The sequence below is a fragment of the Mesocricetus auratus genome, unplaced genomic scaffold (genome assembly GCF_017639785.1).
Source record: "Mesocricetus auratus isolate SY011 unplaced genomic scaffold, BCM_Maur_2.0 Super-Scaffold_100676, whole genome shotgun sequence".
In the NCBI taxonomy this organism is placed as follows: domain Eukaryota; kingdom Metazoa; phylum Chordata; class Mammalia; order Rodentia; family Cricetidae; genus Mesocricetus; species Mesocricetus auratus.
The window spans coordinates 35641729-35661724 of NW_024429266.1; the positions used below are offsets into that span (position 1 = coordinate 35641729).

Below are 19996 nucleotides of genomic sequence, written 5' to 3' on the forward strand. Positions count from 1 at the left end.
GCTCTATCGGATGGAGAAACTGGGAACCCAGAGAGCCAACCGAGGGTCCGAGGGGCCCTGCCCCATCTCGCTCCTCCCCTCAATCCTACAGGAAGGATGCTGAGGACTAACCAGGAATCCCCGAAACGCCCGCAGAAACCTGCGGGGCGCAGACGCCGAGCTCCGGGACCACCTGCTGCCGCGGCCCTGCCCGCCGCAGTATTTATACCAGGACCCGCGCCAGCACCGTGGGGTGGGGGAGGGGCTGCGAGGCCCCGCCTCGCTGCGCGCGGCCCCGCCCTCCCGCGCCTCCGACCTGACTTGGGGGCTACCGGACTCCCCCCCTCCCCGCCCCCCACTCTGGTCAGCCGAGGGTCTGCCGCCGGCTGCCAGGTTGGGAGGACAGGCTGGAGGGCGGGCTTCCCTGCGGAGAGCGACGTCACGGCCGCTCCTGCAGTGTGAATGAATCAAAATGCCTGGGTGACCGCGGCCTCCCGGGCAGCCGGCACGCGAAGGGTGGAGGGGGAGGGGGAGGCAAGAGGGAGGGGGAGGGAGGAGGGGAGAAAAGCCAGAGCTGCAGCAACAGCGTCTCCTCAACCCGGGATGTGCACCAGCCCCGGACAGCGAGATCAAAGGGATTTGAAACAGCCTGAGGACTGGCGGGGGGGAGGGGGCCGGCCAGCCTGTGGAGTCCTCCGGGAGAGGCGGAGGGCTCGGCTTCCACTGTGACTTCAGCGGCCTGGTTGGGTTTATTATTATTATTTTCAAATTTCCGAATCCAGCCAGAGGGAGAGAGCGAGCGATCTCGGTAGACTGCGACTTGCTGCCTCTGTCTCCGAGATGATGCAGAGCGCGGCTGTCCCCGCGGAGGGGGCTGTCAAGGGGCTCCCGGAGATGCTCGGTGTGCCGATGCAACGTAAGACACCCCCCTTTCTCGCTGATTTAATTTGATAACAAGACAGCTAGCAGCCTCAGCAGGTTCGGGCAGGCCGGACGCTTGTGGCACTGACCGGGAGGGGTCGGGGCTCAAAGACGGTCACAGAGCAGGGGTACCCGTCAACGTTTGAAGGGCTTGGCTCTTGGTTGTTTGGGGTTGAATATAGAAGCTTCCCGGATACTGTTCGTGGAGGGCCTAACGGTACCGAAAGTAGCATCTTCGGCCCCTGGCTCTTATGGGAACCCTGGGGAGGATGCTGTCTGGGAACAACATAGGCCAGGCCCGAGGGCAAAAGTGGTCCCCCCCCCAAATGATTATCCTTCAGGGCAATGACCAAAACTCGGAGAACCGCTAATGCAACTTCACCCTAGCTGGCGGGAAGTTGGAGAACGCGTCCCGGGTCCCCAGGGCTGGTTGTGCAGAAACCCCCTGACACACACTTGGTTTTAGCAGTTTCTGCACCTGGTTGAGTCCCCAGCAGCTGCTGCCCGAGGCGCCCGCCGCCTGTGTCGCCGCGGACAGACTGCTCCCTGTGAGCGAATGCACTCGCTACATTCCAGCTAGCCGAGGAATGCAGCGGCGAGCTCTGGAACGAAGTTCAGCCTTTGCTTAGGCGAGGGTAGGCAATTTTCGCGGCGCGGGTTTGCAAGAGGGAGAGACTCAGATGTGTGGGCACTTTGCTTGCTCTCTCGATTTCTTCCAGCACCTGCAATTAGCAGGGGCCAAGAAGTTCGGACGGGTTGCTCGCCAGGTTTTTCCATATGTAACGGTGCGTGCAAGGCAGAGATTATCCGGGAGGCAATCTGTTGGTGTTTCTGACTTCTAGACAGAGAGCCAAAGAGAAAGAATCTGTACCGAGACCTGAACAGGTCCTCAAGCTTAGCGCGTGCTTGCGGGCTCCTGGTTAAGTCCTGACCCACTAACCCCTGCATTAGACTAGGTACCCCGAGCACCCTAGAGAGATGGGGGTTTCCTCATTGGACTTGCTAAGAGACTGCTTTAGTGGTGCAGTAGGGGTTTAAGTAAGAACGGGCTCACCCAGGGATGGAGACTACCTATGACTAGGGCGCTGCAGCGCGCCCTCCTGCGCCCCAGCTCTCCATCGCAGTGGTTCTGTCCCAGCACTCCTCCTAGCAGGCTGTCCAGGCAGTGCCTTGAGCTTTATCGGAAAGTTTTGGAGAAGAAATTGGAATGGATAGCTTCATTCTAGCTTGTTTTAAGTTGTTCCTCGATTGTAGCCTACAGTTTTTGTGTCACCTGTTGGCAAACAGTTTCAAAGTTCGCTGCACAATGAAGAGTTTACTGTTGAAATATTCTGTAGGCAGTATTAGTGATTGCTCCCTGTGTGTTCTCCACGCCTGCACGAACAGAACGGTGAACGCTGGCCAAGGTACTCAAATCCATAAACTTCTTATAGCTGTGCTGCAGGAGTAAGAGCGGTCTGTGAATGGAAAAGGATGCGTGGGTGTGACTCCTGTCCGCTGTACTTAATGCACCTGTGAGCTAATGCCTTTGGTCCACAGATGTCCTGTCCGTATTCTGGGCTCTCCTGTTGATGGTTCGTGTTTTTGGCATGTGTAAAATTTAGGTTGTCTTGCCTGTTCCCTTAGCTCAGGGATATTGAATGTCAGGAACTCACTTTGCTAAAAGGCATGGACATCACCTTTGTGTCATACAAGGCTCTGAGTCTGGGGGCACACTATGGAAAGCTTAATGAGGCAAAGAAAAGAACTTTGGGCAGGGAAAGAAGGAAGGAGGAAGAGATGGGGAGAGAGAGAGAGAGAGAGAGAGAGAGAGAGAGAGAGAGAGAGAGAGAGAAAGAGAGGGAGGGAGGGAGAGGGAGGAGAGAGAGGAGAGAGAGAGAGGGAGGAGAGAGAGAGGAGAGAGAGGGAGAGAGAGAGAGAGAGAGAGAGAGAGAGAGAGAGAGAGAGAGAGAGAGAGAAGGAGGAGAGAGTACCCTTACTCTAGAGTAGCAAAGCCAACAAGAGGGGGCGGTCAACCCTTCCTTTTGTCTTTCTCAGGTTCTGTGGGAGAAAGGATAGGTTGGAGGAGGCATCAGCCAAGACCTAAGGGTCCAATCCCTGAAAACTTCAGGATTTTTTTTCTCTCAGCCCTATGTCTCGCCCCACAAGCAGATTTACCCACCATCTTTAAACTGTGACTGGGGGGAGGGGTAGCCTCCTCTTCCCTGGGTGGTAGGGCTTAATGATCTAAGAGCTAGCTGTTGGAAGAATAGGGGTACATCCTTGGGCATGGTGGAAAAATAAGGGTAACCCAAGCCTATGGACTCTCAATTCCTGGAAAAGATGTAGCATAGAAAGAGTTTTTCACAGGAGATGGACCCTCCAGTTGACCAAACAAGTTTGGGTTGTAGATAGCATAGTGTGTAGACAACATAGATGCTGCCTACATTTCCATCTCTCAGAATGACCATAAATTGAGTGCTTGGCAGCAATGTATAGAACCCTAACCTAGGTACCCTGATGCCCTGGATTATGGGGACATTTTAGGACTTTAAATCCAGGGTTCTTGGGGGGCAGGCGGTGTCTGTTTGAGGACTGGTAAAAACACATTCGCTCTTACGTGCTGCTCTGCCACAGGTCAGTCCCTAGGTAGGCTCCTCTTTATACAGTGTAACCTTGGTGCTTCACCTCCCAGAGCCCTTCTCTGATAAATTGTGCCTCTTCCGGTGGCTGTACAGATGTTGGCCACAAATTATTCCGGAGAGAGGAGGCTGGCAGTGATGCCCAAAGCAGCCTGGGGTTGCTTAGATCTCCCTTTGGTCCCAGTTTCCCTTCTAAGGAAATCGGAGCTCCTTAAGGTGGGTGGCCTTCGGGTTCCTTTGGTGACACCCACGAGAGGACACTTCCTGGACCCTTTTGAAAGGGTTCCATGTCTTTCCGGGGATGGTGTGGATGGGTTTGGGGCATCTCCCGTGCAGCACCTTCAGGTGTGTCAAGCGCTTCCCGTCTCAGAATTCAGTTCCCAGAGCCACGCATTTGGGTCTGCTTGGCTCCGCTCATGCACTAAGGACAGTTGGAAAAGTTCCGATGCATAGGAAGGTGAGGAGCACTGTCTGCCCTTTGTCCTGGGTTTTAGTCCCTCTTCACATACCTTGCTCGGCATCCAGGGAAAAGGCGATGGACCCCGCGACCTGGGGATTGCTGGCGGACAAGTGGGGCTACCTTGCCTGAGAAGTGAAAGGACCAGACGTCCCGAGTGGCGGCCGTGGTAAACCAGGAGTAGAACCCTGCCTCCCTTCTTCTCTGGAAAAAAAATGACTGTAAGCTCTCTAGAATCTCCAAGCAGTGGCAAGAGGCGACTCCTGTTTGCATTTTGGTGGGCTCTTGAGTGAAGGGCCCCCACTGCTTTCTGTGGCTTCCCAGAGCCTCTCAGAGGTTCACGGCTATATTGCCCTGACCGGTCTAGTCAGGAATCCTACCCTCCATCTGTGTTTACTATCCTGACTGCCGGCTTTGGGGTGAGGGACCTCATTTTCCAGTCAGGGCTTCTCTCGGAAACCTCTTCCCCCATTTCTGCTGTCTGCCGGTGGGAGGAAGACCCCGCAAAAATTGAATGTAGACGCGGGAGAAAGTCAAGATTGCGATACAGAATTTCAGTCCTGTACAGTGCGGCTCAGACCTCCCTTTCATTCTCACCACAAGCCCCCCCAAACAAACAAACAAAAATACTCAAGATGAGCCTATTTTATTTTGCTGTTCAGGCTGGTTGTCCCTGCTGGCGCTTCAAGCCTGGGGAGTTGTGTTTTGCTTCCCTAACCACTGAACCCTGTCCAGCCCTCGGCCAGACATTGAAAATGCGAAGAAACTCGAGTGACCATAGCAGATCTAAGTTAGGACAATGGGTGTCCCAGAGCATGAGGGGACGAACCGGCTTTGGCAGTCCCCTTTTTGGGTGGCAGTGAGAGCGGAGGGAAATTTGGGAAGTCACGCGGTCCCTTCCTCCCGGGTTGTAGATTTAACGATTAACCCTCATCACGGACGCGGAGGCAGAGCGGTGAAATGGATGAAGGGCAAAGGTCTGCGCCCGGCAGTTCCTCATTGTCCCGGGAAGTTGCAGAGTCGGGGAGTGAGGCAAGGAACCGGGCTCTAATCCGGCGCTGGCTAATTTGCTGGGCCGCAGTGGTGTTAGGCGGGAGCTGCGTGTTTGGGATCCGTTAGCACGATCCGCGTGACCTCTCACCGCCCCGCAGGCACCGTGGCTCTGGGTGGCCTGGCGACAGAACTGGATTCCTTCCCGCGCACCCGCAGGCGGCGCGTGCTCTCGAATGTGTGTGCTCCACTTGCGCCTGGGTTTGGGGACACCGTAGGTGCAGGCAGGTGCCACCGCGATTGTCCTTGCAGACTTAACGTCCGGTAGAGCGAGTTGGAGGTCGAGGTCCCCGGCCTGAGTGGGACAAAGGCGGGGCCGTCTGAGGCTACTGGGCCTGGTTGCGCACCCGGTCACGTTTCTCTACCCTCGGCTCCGCGCGCGCTTCCTCTTCTGGGTTCCTTCTGGAACCCGTGCGACAAGGTGGCGGAGTCTGGGACGCTCTTCTTGCTTCTGAGCTGTGGCCGGAGGAGCGGCAGGCGCTCGAGCGACAGTGAGCGCCGGGCCAAAGAGGAAGCGCTGCGACCTCCTGTGCTGCCCGCGCCCAGTTCGCGCCCAACTCCGGGAAAGACCGAACCGAAGCGCGGCCGGCCAGGGGCTCCGGCAGGACGTCGCCGTCCTCGGAAAGCGCCCCTCGCTTTCTGGAAGCCACTGCTTCCTTGAGGAGCAGGGAGGCGGCCCGTCGGGTGGCAGGATCCGCAGGCAGGGTTCGAGTCTCTGCTCCTCTTGCTGGGGACTTGGAAAGGGCTGGAACCTCGCAACCTCGAGGGAAAGCAAAGACTGTAGGTGGACAGTAGGTGATGCTCATCCTGTGGCCGGCCAGGTGGTAACCCCAAGCCCTGGAAGGCAAGCCCGCACCGGTTGTGGGCGACAGACACTTTTCCAGAAGGTCTTAAGACAGGCTTTACTCCGTGCCACTCCAGGATTGTCTTTTCCTAGACCGGACTTTACCAGAAAATTTTAAAATTACTTTTATACAGCAAGGGCAACGCGTTTAAAGAGATCCGAGAGTGCAACTAATGACAAAGAATTATTAAGAAAGCAGGCGCAGGGTAAAACCGCAGGAAGTTAGGGGAGGGCAGGCAGTCGAGCCTGCCTGGGCCACCTCCAGGCTGACAAAGGGGGTTAAAGCAAGAATGTGGGCCGAAAAACGGTGGGGATTAGGAATCCGGGAGCCCTCCAGACGTCGTTGAGCCCATCTGACTGCAAATTCCGGAATGATTGTAAGACCCAGTCTTTTTGCAGGTGAAGCGGGAACCGGGGGAGGTGGGAGTAGACAAAAACATGGGTGACAGCGTTTGAACAGTGACCTGATGACCCCGCTGACCAGGTGTAGACAGCCTCAAGTCCTAAATATTTGCATTGTCCCGATTTCCCATTTGCTTCGGATTTTAGTGCGCTTTCACTCCACAGTACAGTCAATTAGCGATTACTTACCACCCGCATTAGCGGACGAGCTAGACAGCCTGAGAGCGCCCAGTGCTGTGGAGGCGGAGGCCAGGAGCAAGGGCAGGAGCTTGCAGTTCTGCAGGAATGGACAATTAATTAACTGGGATTAAGGGTATTTTCTGTTGCGTTAAGAAATGTCCTTTGAGACTCCAGTTTTGGGGGCTGACATGGTGACTATTTGGTGGATTTCTCTGGCTGAAACGCGCGTGTGCCCTTCTAATGGAAGAGTTGTGGATGAGGGAGGGTGGGTGGGGTTGGATGAAGAGACCTGTGTCATTTCTTGCAATTAGGAAAATTTATTAAGATCAGAGCGGAGAGGAGGAAGTAGCGAGTGATGCTATTCACTTAAGCTTGCATGGCTGCACTAGGCACACTCTGTAGGCACTGCCGGTTTGGAGATGGTGTGAATAGGGCCCGATTTTCTGCAATGATTTTCTGCCCTTTCTCCCTGCCTTTCTCCGAGATTAATATCAGCAATGCCCATAATGCAGATGTGTGCAGACAGGGCCCAGCCTGGCTTGCGGGCATAAAAGTCATTTTCCTTTTGGGTTTTCCCCTCCCTACCTTGTTCCACCTCTCCCAATCTTAGTGAAATCTTTGCAGGAATGTGAGCTGAAATTCACAGCACAAGGGTTTTCTTGGAGGTGGTCTGCCAGCAGCTTTCAGGGTGGTAAGACCCATGTCTTGTCCTCAGAAACCACAACACAACACCAAGTGCCAGGTGTATGACAGAAGCTGCCCCTGGTGCTGGCTCCCACAGTCGTTTGTGGCAAAAGAAATCAACTGCAAAGATGCAAAGACATGGCTTTATTTATTTATTTATTTCGGTAGTTCTCGGTTCTATAGGGGGCATCATCAAAATGGAGCATGTATCAACAACCATTTTGATGCTGGTGGTGGTGGTAGGTAGCAGGTTGGGTTTAACTAGCAAAATTGAAATTGATTCTCCCTTATGAAGTATTCTTTGGAGCTAACTGTATTAGAGGCAGACTGGATGGTTATCTTGTGAGGTGAGTCCTCCTCCTGCTGCTATTTTCCCGTTATCTTCTCTCTGTCAAGCTGGGTCTAACCACAGATGCTTTACTGCAGCACCTCACCCCCAGATGCCCTTAAATTATAATTTGCTTTAATTATGATGTTGGGGGGGTAAGGGATTGGTTCTGTGGATAGACAAATAGAGCAAAACTTCACAGCCAAATTAATTGGAAGTTTCTTCTTATGAGAGAGAGGCTGCCAAACATATGGGATATTGCTACAGAATGTGACATCAGAAAAATACTGTGTGGAGATTTAGCCATGATTAGATGGGAAAGGGGAATAGAAATAGGGATGTATCTACAGCAACCCCAGACAGCCACGGATTTGTTTAGTGTATTTTTCTGTTTTATTTACAGTTACCAGAATATTTTATATCCCAGTGAAGGATACTAATTCCACAGCGGTCTATCTCCTGGAAGATAATGTCATACACACAACATTCCAGTGTTGTTTGCTGCCCGACTCATATGAAAATATTATCAAAATTACAATTTTAAAATGGGAATGTAGAACCGATTCCCTAGAACTGTTTTGAATTCACTCTTTCATTAAAGAGGTGGCTGAGGTTTTGTTTTGTTTTGTTATTGTTGTTTTGAGGGTTTTTTTTAACTGTCCAAGCAGAAACAGAACAAAGGAGGTTTTCAAAAAGGCCTCAGACTGTCAAGTAAACAAATAAGATCTGTTGGGAAAGAGACCTGGAAGGAATGAAGGCAACCAAGGGAGGGACCCCGTGATAGGGTCATTTCTGGCACCAGGGCTGCCTAGCTCTCAGAGTTGGTAAGAAATTCATTGAGACAAACTGGGGAGGGGGGAATGTAGGAATTAGATAACAAAAATGCTTGTAGACTAATGTATTTCAAGCATGAAAATGGATATAATCAACTAGAGAATATGATTACCTCAAATGCGGTGCCAACTTTTAAATTGGGTTTTTCCTCCCACCAATATTTTTGTGGCTTGCCCTTTGTCTCTCACCACAAATATTATGGAGTTCAATGCATCTTTTGTCTTTGTTTTAAAATAACTAATATCATCGTTCTGTGCTCTAGTAATGCTGTTATTGAGATGATTTTTAACTAGGTTATAAAAATCACTTATGATTTTATGACATTTTAGAGAACACACTAGAATAAATAAAATGTTGAAAAGTTACTATCAATTGCTCAATAAAAATGAACAAAACATCTTCAGTAACAAAGTCAGGAAGAAGGTGGGGAATGCCACATGCATCTAGTCGCAATTTGTCTCATATGACTCAACCCTGGGTCTTAGGGTTCCTTATTGTAAATTGCTGGGTGACCCAGCCCTTGGTTATATAGGTCACAATTATCAGATAACTTGAAAGAGAGCATGTGATCAGAAAATAAGATTTTATTTCCAGCAGTAATGGTGACACCTTTGAATTGGAAAGTTTATTTTTGAGACAAATGTCCAGGCAGAAAGCTATAATTTAATTTCAACACAGCTTTATCCCTGGTCTATGCTTAGAAGACTTAGATGTTTCAGAACTCAAGGATGAGTTAGCCCAGTTTGCTGTCATTTGGTATGTCCTGTCTTAGCTCATGGGGACACTTTAAAACTGGTCATTCCCAGAGTGAACCAATTAGCCTCCATATTGTATTTTCCCAAGCCCAGAATTAAAAAACAAAACAAATAAAAAACAAAAACAAAACAGAAAATCCCCCAAACCAAGAAACAGCTCTCTGCTTTGTTCTTAGGGAACATCTCTGATCATCGTTTTCCCCTCCTTAAAAGCAAGCTCACAATTCAGTTGTGAATGAGTGTCCTTTGTGCCCATTTTAAAAAGTTAGCAAAGAAACTTAAAGAAACAAATTGAGTTTTTTGAAACTTGCCTCAACCAACTACTTACTCAGGTGGAGTTACCTATAAAAGAATTTGAAGAGAAAAGTTTCAGAGAGAGGTGATTTTAGTGCTAAGATGGAAACCATGGCCTTGAGTCAGTCCCAGAAACTGTCCTGGAGACAAAGAAAGTCCTAACCCTGATTCAGTCCCCAAGTGCATGCCCTTAGAGAAGACCCTTATTCTTACAACCTTCTAGTGGTCTCCTTCAAATGGTGTCTGGAAATAAATGAATGACCACAAAAGTATGTGACAATGTTTAGAGGTGACCAGAGACTAGAAATCACAGTTCTCATTTTGTAGAGTGGCTGAATGCACCCCTTGATATCCCAAGAAGATGACCAAACTGAGTGAGAGCAGTATTGTGAGGTCTACAAACGGAACCAAGGAAGCATCTTCCACATAGCACTTTCTTGAGAGCAGCTAGGAGAAATCCCCTTCTGATCATCAGACTGCTGGGCCCATCCAAAAGATAGTTAAAAAGCAATGCTCCATAAAGACTACAAGTTGAGATTTTGCCAATGTTAATCTGGCATCAGAAAGAGCGTGGTCAAATGGACATTATCCCTATCAGCACAAACTAACTTGCTCTAAAAACATCTGAAAATGTCATTTGTTTCCCCAGGAAGGTGCACTTTCTTAAGTACGTTTTAGAAGGCACTGGTGGGTGTGTTGTAGTCTCCTTAGTGATTTTTCCCCCTCTACCCTGTTGACCTTCTGTGACCAAAGAGACAGAAAACAACATTTTTTCGAAGAATTAAAATCGATCGAGTAAACACATACCCTCTTGTGCTCTGATTCCTTGAGAGCAGTTTCTTGGAAGTGAAAAAAAAAAACACAGGTAGGGAATGAAAATGGACAGTGCTCTTTAGATATCGCAAGAGGACATAGATGACTTGATCTGCCCTGGCACATCAGATCTTTTGGCCTCTTCCACTTCCCAGCTTCCTGAAACTCCTGATGGAAGAACAGGGGTAATAAAAGGGCAACCTGCTTTCTGTTGTTGGACCAGTCTGAAAATTAAGCCTCACCTGGCCCTCCCACAAACATTCCAGGAGCTTTGAGAGCAGACTGTGGGTCTTGTGGACTCTTGGTGAAGAAATGACTGTGGTCCCAGGGAAGATTCTTTGGTCATTTAGATGTCCCTAAGAATAATGTTAGGAGCTTCACATGTTCTGTAGACCTCTTCCATTCTCATCATCTACACAATGGCACAGTGAGTGCATCTCCATCTTTCTTTTTACCAGGGTGAGCAAATTTGCCCTTGCTCTAGGGAGGAGCCTGTGAGATTTCTCTGCCCCAAGGAAATGAAAGTCTTGCAATTGCATTGTTTTCCATGTATCCTCTAGGATGACATTTTGAAAGATGTGTATGTATCTGGATGTTTCAGAAGTCAGGTAGTAGAGGAGGGTGTTGAGTGTGTTAGTGAAGCAAGGGAGAAAGGAAGATATATTGGGGGAAATGGTGAAATAGGAAATATTTTTTTCTTGACAGTACCTGAGGTTGAACTTAGAGGCTCATACACCTTAGGCAAATGCTCTGCTACTGAGAAACAGCCCCAGTTCTGAAGCCATCTTGATTCTCCCCAAATATGTACTCACCTTGTTGATGACTGGCTACGAGACCGTGGAGAAGGGAACTAACTATTGGGCAATGGTGGTGTAGAGCTGGGTATTTCATGTTCATTGGCACATGTGATCACAATCTGGCAATAACAGACAGGTACCATTTTATCTCTCCCATTTCATGCATAGAAAACCGAAGCTCAAAGAAAGGCAGTTGTCCACATCTGGGATCCAGTCCCCAAGCAGGAGGGTAGACCTAAGGATGTGGAGGTCCAAGCTTAATGCAGCATTAAAATCTTCCAAATTCACCCAGGAGTTTTGAACTCTCATTATCTATCTGTCTGTCTATCTATCTATCTATCTATTTATCTATACCTATCCATCTACATCTACCTCTGTCTCTCCTCCCTAGTAGCTTCCTATGTCATTCATGCACACTCTCACAGCCAACCCAGGCTGGACAGTGTCCTCAGACCAGTAGTGAATTTCTTTCACCAAGCTTCACTTCAGGCTTAGCTTTTTGCTGAAATTACAATGCCTTGACCTATGTATATGTGATGTTTATGTGCATTGCTGCACATGTGTGCACATTTGTGCGAAACAGGTGACCTGTTTGCACCTGTGTACACATGTGCATCTGGGTTATATGTGTGTATCTTTAAGTATCTGTGAATGTTTGTGGTGTACATATGTACTAAGTGTGTGCAACTTTCAGCCAGTGGCTCATTTATTTCCTAATCACTCCCCAAAAATCAGTTTTGAGACACACACACACACACACACACACACACACACACACACACACACACCCGCCCTCATTTCCCCTCTGTAAAATGACAGGATCGAGCCAGGTATATGTGCAAGTGTCTCAGGATGTGTCTGTTCATCTGTGATTGTGTTTCTCTGTGTGTACACGCACATCTTTGTCTATTGAGACTGTGAGGGTGTGGCTGTGTGTGACAAGGTCTGCGTGGGTAGTGAGGGTGCCCATGTGTATGAGTCCATGCCTGAGCCATGCCACCCTGCAGGACGTGGGAATCTGTGGTGTGTGTTCAGCATCACTGTTTCCTTCCTTGGTTATACCCGAGTTTCTGCTGTCTTGCCAAGCCTGAGTTTACTGTCTGCAGAGCCTCAGCAGAGACCATTACCATCTGGACACTGAGTCTGAGCTAGGACCAACACTTCCACTTCAGGTGAAATGGCTTCTCTTACTGGGAGCTGAATTTACAGATGGGAATCATGACTCCAAGGAGCTTCTTAAATTCCAAATTCCAGTTTCCAAAGGAGGGCTTTGTGATGTTACTAAAAAGTTGAGCTTACTAGAGAGATGGAAAGTCTCATGCCTCTAAAATGGTGTGTGCAGCTCTATTCTTGGTGAGAAGGTTACATGACCTCTCTCTTGGCATGCAATAATAATAACAATAATTCAATATATCAAAAATACATTGTAGCTGTTTGAAAATTTTCCAGATAATTTTCAATTGTTACTATAATCAAATGGGGTTTTATAGCCGAGATCAACACCTTCTGAGGGGAAGGGATGGGTCTGAACTTGACAGGTGCCATCAACAAGCCAGCCTCCCCCAGCTGAAGAGATCTTCAGGGTCTTCCTGGCTCCCAGGCCTCCTGTTGGCATTAGGCATCCACCCCATGATGACACAAATCCTAAAGTTGTGTCTAGAATATCTGCATTTGCTCAAATGTTAGGTAGCACAAGAGTACAATTCCTGTTTAGAAATGTAAGGTAGGTGGTGGTGGGGTGGTCAGTCCCCTTCAGCACTGGCCCAGGTTAGAGAGTTCCGCCAGACTTAGGCTCACTCCTTACCCCCCACCCCCTCATGGAGTCTGGGCACACTGCCAACTCTGTAGGCATTTCTTCTTCTGTGAAGTGGGCGTGACTCAACCCTCCCTGCTTAGTTGAGTAAGCATGGAGTTGAAATCCACCTGAGACCTGCCACAGTTCACAACAGGCCCTCCATGCTTGGTTTTACTGTTCCTAGTTTTGCACATCCTGGGTCTTTCTCCAATGATCCCTAACTTATTTTTACTTTAAAATCTCCCCTTTCCTGTGTCTCTGTTATCTCTCTCAGTTGATAGTGGGATACATTTGGAAAGATTTTGAACATAAAATGTGCCCTTAATATATACCTTACATTTGTGCCAAACCCAAGGGTCTAGTTTGGTTCCCAGGCCTTCCCTGGTCACCTCTAGTTGGGTGTCCCAGCTTGACCAACTGTGGTGTCTCCTAGCTGCAGACTAGATCGCCCACCTGCCGGTCAGCCTTCAGTGCTCCTCCTGGGCAGCGTGCTCTGGGCTCTCCCGCTCCTGCGCGGCTCCCTGCATACATTAGCCCTAATGTATTCTCTCTCGAATACCCATCATATTAAGTCTCCTGCTAGCTACCTTGCTCGAAATAAATTTTATGGCCATACATCCTCGTCCTCATCACATGCATTTGTAGGTTGGAGGAGAAATACAGTCGTATCCTTCCTCGCAGAGCAGACCAAACAATTGGGTAAGATGAGGTTGTGGCCCTGGGAAGCCAAGAGAGAGTCCCGCTGTGACACTCAATTTCCCTGCTTAGAATCCAGCGGCTGGCTCCGCTTGGTTCCACAAAGAAGTCACCGGTGAGGCATCGTGACAAACAGTGGTGGCAGGTGGCTGGGGCAGCGAACACTGCAGTCAAGTGGCTGCACCCGCAGGATCCTCGTTCAGCTTCCGGGCTCTGCACATTTTGTCCTTGATTCGCTTTCTTAACTGGAAGGCTTCTGAGTTATCTGCCTTACTCTGCCAGATACATGAGAGCAACCATCGCTGCTCACCTCGAACCCAAACCCTCCACTTCAGGGTCCCTTGCTGGAGGCTTGGCTTTACCTGGCTCTCCTCCGCGGTGCTGTGACTCTGCAGTCTCTCCTTGCCAGCACTTTTCCCAAGCCTTCTCCTGACCCCCACCCCCACCCCGCTTCTAGGGGCCGGGGTTCCCTAGTAACCCCAGAGAGAGACCACTTACTTTGAGGCAGGCAGGTAAGGCTCAAGCCTTTCGGGGCTGCCCCACGATGGATGGCCATTCTTTGCATCTGCACTGAAGCGCAGTGAATTATGTTCGAGAAAAGCTCATCAAGACCCAGAAAGATGAAGCCGGCAGACACCCTGGCAGAACTTTCCACACCTTAGTGCGCTCATCTATATTGCAACCACAGAACCCCAATGGATGTCGTTTGTGTACCCTGCCCTCTCCTGACTTTTTCAGACATTACCAGTGATAATCCTGGAGTGTGGGGTGGGGTGGGGGTAGGAGAGTATTGGCCTCATCACCCCAGTATTCCAAGTAAGGAGCTGAGGCAGAGTGGTCGTTTGTCCAAGGTGAAAAAACAGAGCCAGGGTTCAAACTCAGGCAGTTAACCCTGTGTCCTTCCCGTTGCTCTTGCTAAGTCGCTATAGAGGGCAATCAGGACTCCTCGACAGGAACGTGCCAGTTAAAAAATGCTTTTCCCACAAAGGAAAACCAATTTTGTTTGAGACAAGTTCTTGCTATATAGCCTGGTTTCTCAAGCTTCCAATCCTGCTTCAGCTTCCTAAGTGCTGGGATGACAGGTGTGTGTCACATTCGGGATGACAGGTGTGTGTCACATTCCTGGCTTTGGGGGGGGGGGAATCTATGGAGTAGAAAGAAAAAGAGAAGCCCTATAGTGTAAACCGGGGTAATTAGCAAGTGCCCAGCCTGCGTGTCTCTCCCTTGTACTTCTGGTGTTTGAGAAAGGAGTCAAGCAGCAAGGCATAGACTAGCAGATCCGATTTTCAGTGAATGCTGGGGATACTTCAGCTCTGAAAGGGACAGGGGAAGTTGGGATTCAAGGTGGCCACTTGGGTGTTACAGGACTACTGATGTTTAGCCAATATCCTAAGTTCAAATAAGTGTCTTGATAGTTAAGAAAGCTTTCTCAGAACGTGGATGCTTGCAAGATATTTTTGCTGGCATACATTAATTGTACGTAAAAATGAGTTTCATTGTGAGCTTTTAATACGTGCATACATTGTATTTTGATGACATGTTTGCTCCTGTATCTCTCTAGCTCCCTGCTCCCATACCCCCTTTCTTTTGCCAAACAGTCCTTTCTTTTCCCTCCCTCCATCCCCTCTCCCTCCCTCCCTCCCCCCTTCCTTCCTGCTCCTGCCTGCCTTCTCGCCTTCCTTCCTTCTTTTCTTATGTGGATGAGTATTTTGTCTGAATGGTGTCTGTGTCCCTTGAGCCTGGCTGGTGCCTTCAGATGTCAAAAGCGGGCGTGAGATCTTCTGAGAGTAGAGTAAGGGTGGGTGTGGAACACCGTGATGCAGGGAACAGAACTCTGGACCTCTGTGAGCTCTTAACTGCTGAGCCACCTCTCCAGCGCTATCTTTTTTTATTTAGAATCTTCTCAGTCCTAATTACATTATTTATGACTAAATTAAAACTCCATTATGTAACTATACCCACCCCCCTTTTTGAGACAATGTCTCCCAGTGCTGCTATGTCTGGTCTGGAACATGCAGCTCAGGGTGGTCTCAAACTCAGAGACCCGGGAGGTGGGATTTAAGGCATGTACCGCCACACTCAGCTCCATCTTCTTTTATCTTTTAGATGAGTATTTTATTTATTTATTTATATGTGCGTGCATGTGTGTGTGTGTGTCGTGTGTCTGTGTGTGTGTGTGTGTGTGTGTGTGTGTACACTACATGTGTGCAGGTGTCCACAGAGGCCAAAAGAGGGCTTTAGATCCCCTGAAGCTGGAGTTATGGGCAGTTTGAGAACCAAACTTCCATCCTCTGAAAGACTGAAAGACCAGGAAATGCTCTTGACTGCCCAGCCATGTCTCTAGGCCCATTTCTTTATCCATTCACTTACTGATGGGCACCTCAGCTGATCCCACAACCCATCTATGGTGAATAGGGCTGTGCTAACCATGGGTGTGCAGGAGGTGTCTCTATTGTATGCTGTCTGGGGTTCCCTAGGATGTATACTCAGGAATGGTGTTTCAGTTTTAGTTTTTGAGGAACATCTGCAGGATTTCCCGTAGTGGCTGCGTTAATTTATAATCCCATTGGTAATATGTAGGATTCTCTCCCCACCTACATCCTTCCTGACGTTTGTTGTCTGTTTGCTCCAAGAAAGACATTCAACTGAGAGTGAGATGAAATCTCAGTGGTTATGTAGACTTTGGAATGTTGGCTTTTTCTCAGTGTTTTCCCCATGCTAGCATTTTAAATTTTGTATTTCACTCTTGAGCATGGCATGAATAGAGAAACAGTATTCTGCTCAAATTTGGTCCTATTGTCAACCCTGCGGAGCATGGAGAGCACACAGGAACTGTCTCAAGTGAATGCTGGTAGTGAGAGTTGGAGCAGTTGCTGTCTAGTAGATAACCTTGTGAAACTGTCCTCTTGTGATGGGCAACTGCTAACTGGTGAGGGAGAAACACTGCTCCTGCCCCAAGGATCCCTCTCTCCAGTGCGAGTAACTATGTGCAAACAATTAGCAAAAATTAATTATAACAGATAAGGGAAACTCATGCTTGTGAACCCTATGAGTGCCATCTGGAGGAGACTAGAGGAAGCCAATGCCTGGACCTTTGTTCTTCTAGTCTAATGCATGTTACCTCCGTGTGTGTGTGTGTGTGTGTGTGTGTGTGTGTGTGTGTGTGTGTGTAGGAGTAGAGGGGAAATAACTAGAGACACTAGTGTGCATAATTTCTTCCACAATTTTGTTGTAGTAACCTGATCATTTTACAGATTTTGAAGTAGTGGTCCAAGATATTATCAAACCTCCAAATAATCCCTTGATAGGATTAGTCAGAAAAGCAGACCAGGAATCACTAAGGAATAGGATGGGGCAGTGATTAGAGTTCAGTTGCGGCTAGCAGAACCTACCTTCGTCCTTGTAGTGGACAGCGGTCCATTACCAGGTGCGGAGTGACTGTCATCTTGGAGGAGCCAGCTCACTTCCAGGGATAACGCCCTCCATCACGGCCTTCGCTATGATTGTTCAGGGCCTTTCAGCCACAGGTCCTCGTTGCCTCTAAGGCCCACACCAGTACGAGGCAAGTCTGTTCCTTAGCTGTCATCCACTTGACTCAGTTCTGAATGTAAGTTTCTTTCAGTTCCTCTGAGTGGTGGACTTCGACCAACTCAGAAACACAAGCTGGGAGTTGGGAGTGTGGCTCATCATAGAATATACGCCTAGCATGTGTGAGGCCCTGGATTCCACCCCTGGCTCAGAACTCAAGCTGGGAAGGGAGTCTGGAAAACCAATGTGTGCCTTTCCTTCCAGAAGCACAGGAAAGAACATCACCAGGGGACACGTGGCTCGAGCCAGTCATGGCATCTTTCTCAGTTCAGGAAGATACTGAGATTCCCTTGGGCATCTTCAGGCCTGGACTTTGGCTTACCCCCACTCCTGATAGCATCTGCTTCTTGGGCCAGATGGTCTCAATCCATGCCTAGGCACGGTTCACTTTGGGCTGACTTTTTGTTTGTTTTGTTTTGCTTTTGGTTTTTCAAGACAGGGTTTCTCTGTATTGTTTCAGAGGCTGTCCTGGAACTCACTCTGTAGACCAGCCTGGCCTCAAACTCACAGAGATCCACCTGCTTCTGTCTTCCGAGTGCTGGGATTAAAGGCATGTGCCACCAACGCCCAGCGGGCTGATGCTTTTTAATACAACTTCTACCTAGTAGTGAAAACGCGGCAGCCTGGGGTTGGGCGCAGGAGGCATCCATTTCAGGACCTGGTCGGCTGTGGAAGGCTCACCCTGTCTCTCTCTCTTCTCTCTATAGAGATCCCCCAGTGTGCTGGCTGCAACCAGCACATCCTGGATAAGTTCATCCTGAAGGTCCTGGACAGACACTGGCACAGCTCCTGCCTCAAGTGTGCAGACTGCCAGATGCAGCTGGTTGACAGGTGCTTCTCCAGGGCCGGGAGCGTCTACTGCAAGGAGGACTTCTTCAAGTGAGTCACAGGCCACCCGGTGCTCCTCACTCGGCTGCCTCTGCCTCTCCTCAGTGGGGAGGACAGGGAGACTGCAGGGTCTTTGGCCCCTGAGGAGTTTAATGAATCCTGGTGACACCCCCTTGTTGAGGTCCCCTTAAATCCCACTGCTACCATCTGGTCTCTTGGGGCTCTTCCGAGTGGGGGTGTGGCAGTGAGCCACAGGCCAGGCTTCACATGAGGGGCTGCTCTTTCTGTCTTAGTGACTTGGGCTCAGGGTTTGTCAAATAATTGGGGGGACTCTCAAGGTAGGTGTGTCCAGTTTGTGCCCTACACCCTAGAAGAGCATTGATAGCCGTTTCCTTGGCTGCTTCCATGCCTCAGAGGCAAGGGAAGGTTGCTTCTGAGGGATCTGAGCCAGGCTCCATGGGTTTTGTTGTCTGAAATGGAAATACACGAGGAGGCAGTCTGGGTGTGAAAATACTTACTGTTCTTTTAGTCAGCTACTTAACTTTGATGTGCCTCAATGTGCTTACCTGTAAAATGGGGCTACAAATAGAGCTTTAAATGGGGTGATGTATGTAAAGTTCTTGGGAGGAAAGGTCACCTGACATTGGCTCTCAAGGCTGTTCTGGACTTTTCATTCTGGGACTGAGTTCATCAGGAAAATCTTGCTGGGCCTTTGAGTCAGGGAGAGTCTCCCAGAATTTATTTTCTGAGTGACTCAGTTTCTAAGGCTGATGGTTTAGTCAACATGGACTATCCAACCAAAGGAAAACCAAGCCCTTTACCTGCAGAACTGCCCCCTGGCACTCTCAGGACTGCCCCGTGGCACTCTCAGGACTGCCCCGTGGCACTCTCAGGACTGCTCCGTGGCACTCTCAGGACCGCCCCGTGGCACTCTCACGAGACTTGGGCCCAGTGCTTCCCTCTAGTCCTCTCTCACTGCTTCTTTGTGGTGTCCTAGGCAGCTTCCTTCTCAGGGCAGGATGACTACACTCTTAAGGGTGGCCTGTCCGGCCCTGCTTCTCCTCAGAGAACAGACCCAGGGAGGCATCACACCCTCTCCCCTCCCCTTCTCTTACATGGCTGACTCAGGCAGGCTGTTCCTCCTGAGCCTCTCTTATCTTCCTTTTTGGCTGGGGTCCTGTGTTATTCTGCCACATAAACACCCAACCCTTGAACCCGTGCCCACAGACTGTTGCTGGGCTTGAGAAACAAGCAGTAAATTGCACAATGGGTTTACTGTTAGTGAACAGTTTCTCTTGTATTTTTCTTGGTATCTTGAGAAACACAACTGTAATTATTCCCTTTGTTCCTGGGAGACTGCTCTGCTGAGCTGGGTCAGGGGCAGCGAGGAGGGAGCTGGCCACAGATTCAGTGCTGAAGCTGTCCGCTAGTTCTTTGAGGGGTGCTGTGTGGAGGGAACTATAAAGTCAAGGCCATTAACCAGAGGGGAACTTGGCAACTTCCAAGTGTCCAGTGAGGAGACTTGATGTATGAACCTTGCTCAGTTCTCTGGGACTGAGGTTTCCTAGGCACGAGATGATGCTGGAAAGGACAGGGAGGGAGCAGGCTCTCAATCAGAACTTTACTTCCCATCCCCTGGTACTTTAGGATCTGCTGCCTATCTGGGACTCAAGGACAACCTGCTCCTAATTATAACGCACTAAATGTCACCTGCTTCCTTGCAAGGAACTGCTGCCAAGAGAAACTTAGGGGTGTGGCAGGAAAGCGTCCTCTCATCACACTTAGCTGCCTTTGGGGACTCTACAAGAAGAATCACATTCCATACTGTGGGCTGCAGTGTGCCCTTCTGGTGTGGTCAGAGCCAGCGAACATCCTTTCTCTGTGGAAGGGACAGAGGAAGAAAACTGTGTTTTCTCTGTGGAAGGGACAGAGGAAGAAAACTGTGTTTTCTCTGTGGAAGGGACAGAGGAAGAAAACTGTGTTTTCTCTGTGGAAGGGACAGAGGAAGAAAACTGTGTTTTTTCCTGGCAGCTGCTGCATAGCCCTGCCCTCAGGCAGGGATAGGACTTCCCTATGCTGCTGACCCTCAGTGGTTCCTGGAATAATCTGTTTGTCCACAACATGGGACAG

The 19996-nt window shown here is 49.4% G+C and overlaps 1 protein-coding gene across 1 annotated transcript in view; it reads left to right on the plus strand.

The window, feature by feature from the left end:
- Nucleotides 1–819: 819 nt before the first annotated feature.
- Nucleotides 820–19996, plus strand: part of Lhx4 (LIM homeobox 4) — a 37375-nt gene continuing 18198 nt past the window's right edge. The window contains exons 1-2 of the mRNA XM_040738988.1: nucleotides 820–895; nucleotides 17746–17917. Of these exons, the coding sequence (XP_040594922.1) occupies nucleotides 820–895; nucleotides 17746–17917 (248 nt within the window). The remainder of the gene's footprint in view (nucleotides 896–17745; nucleotides 17918–19996) is intronic.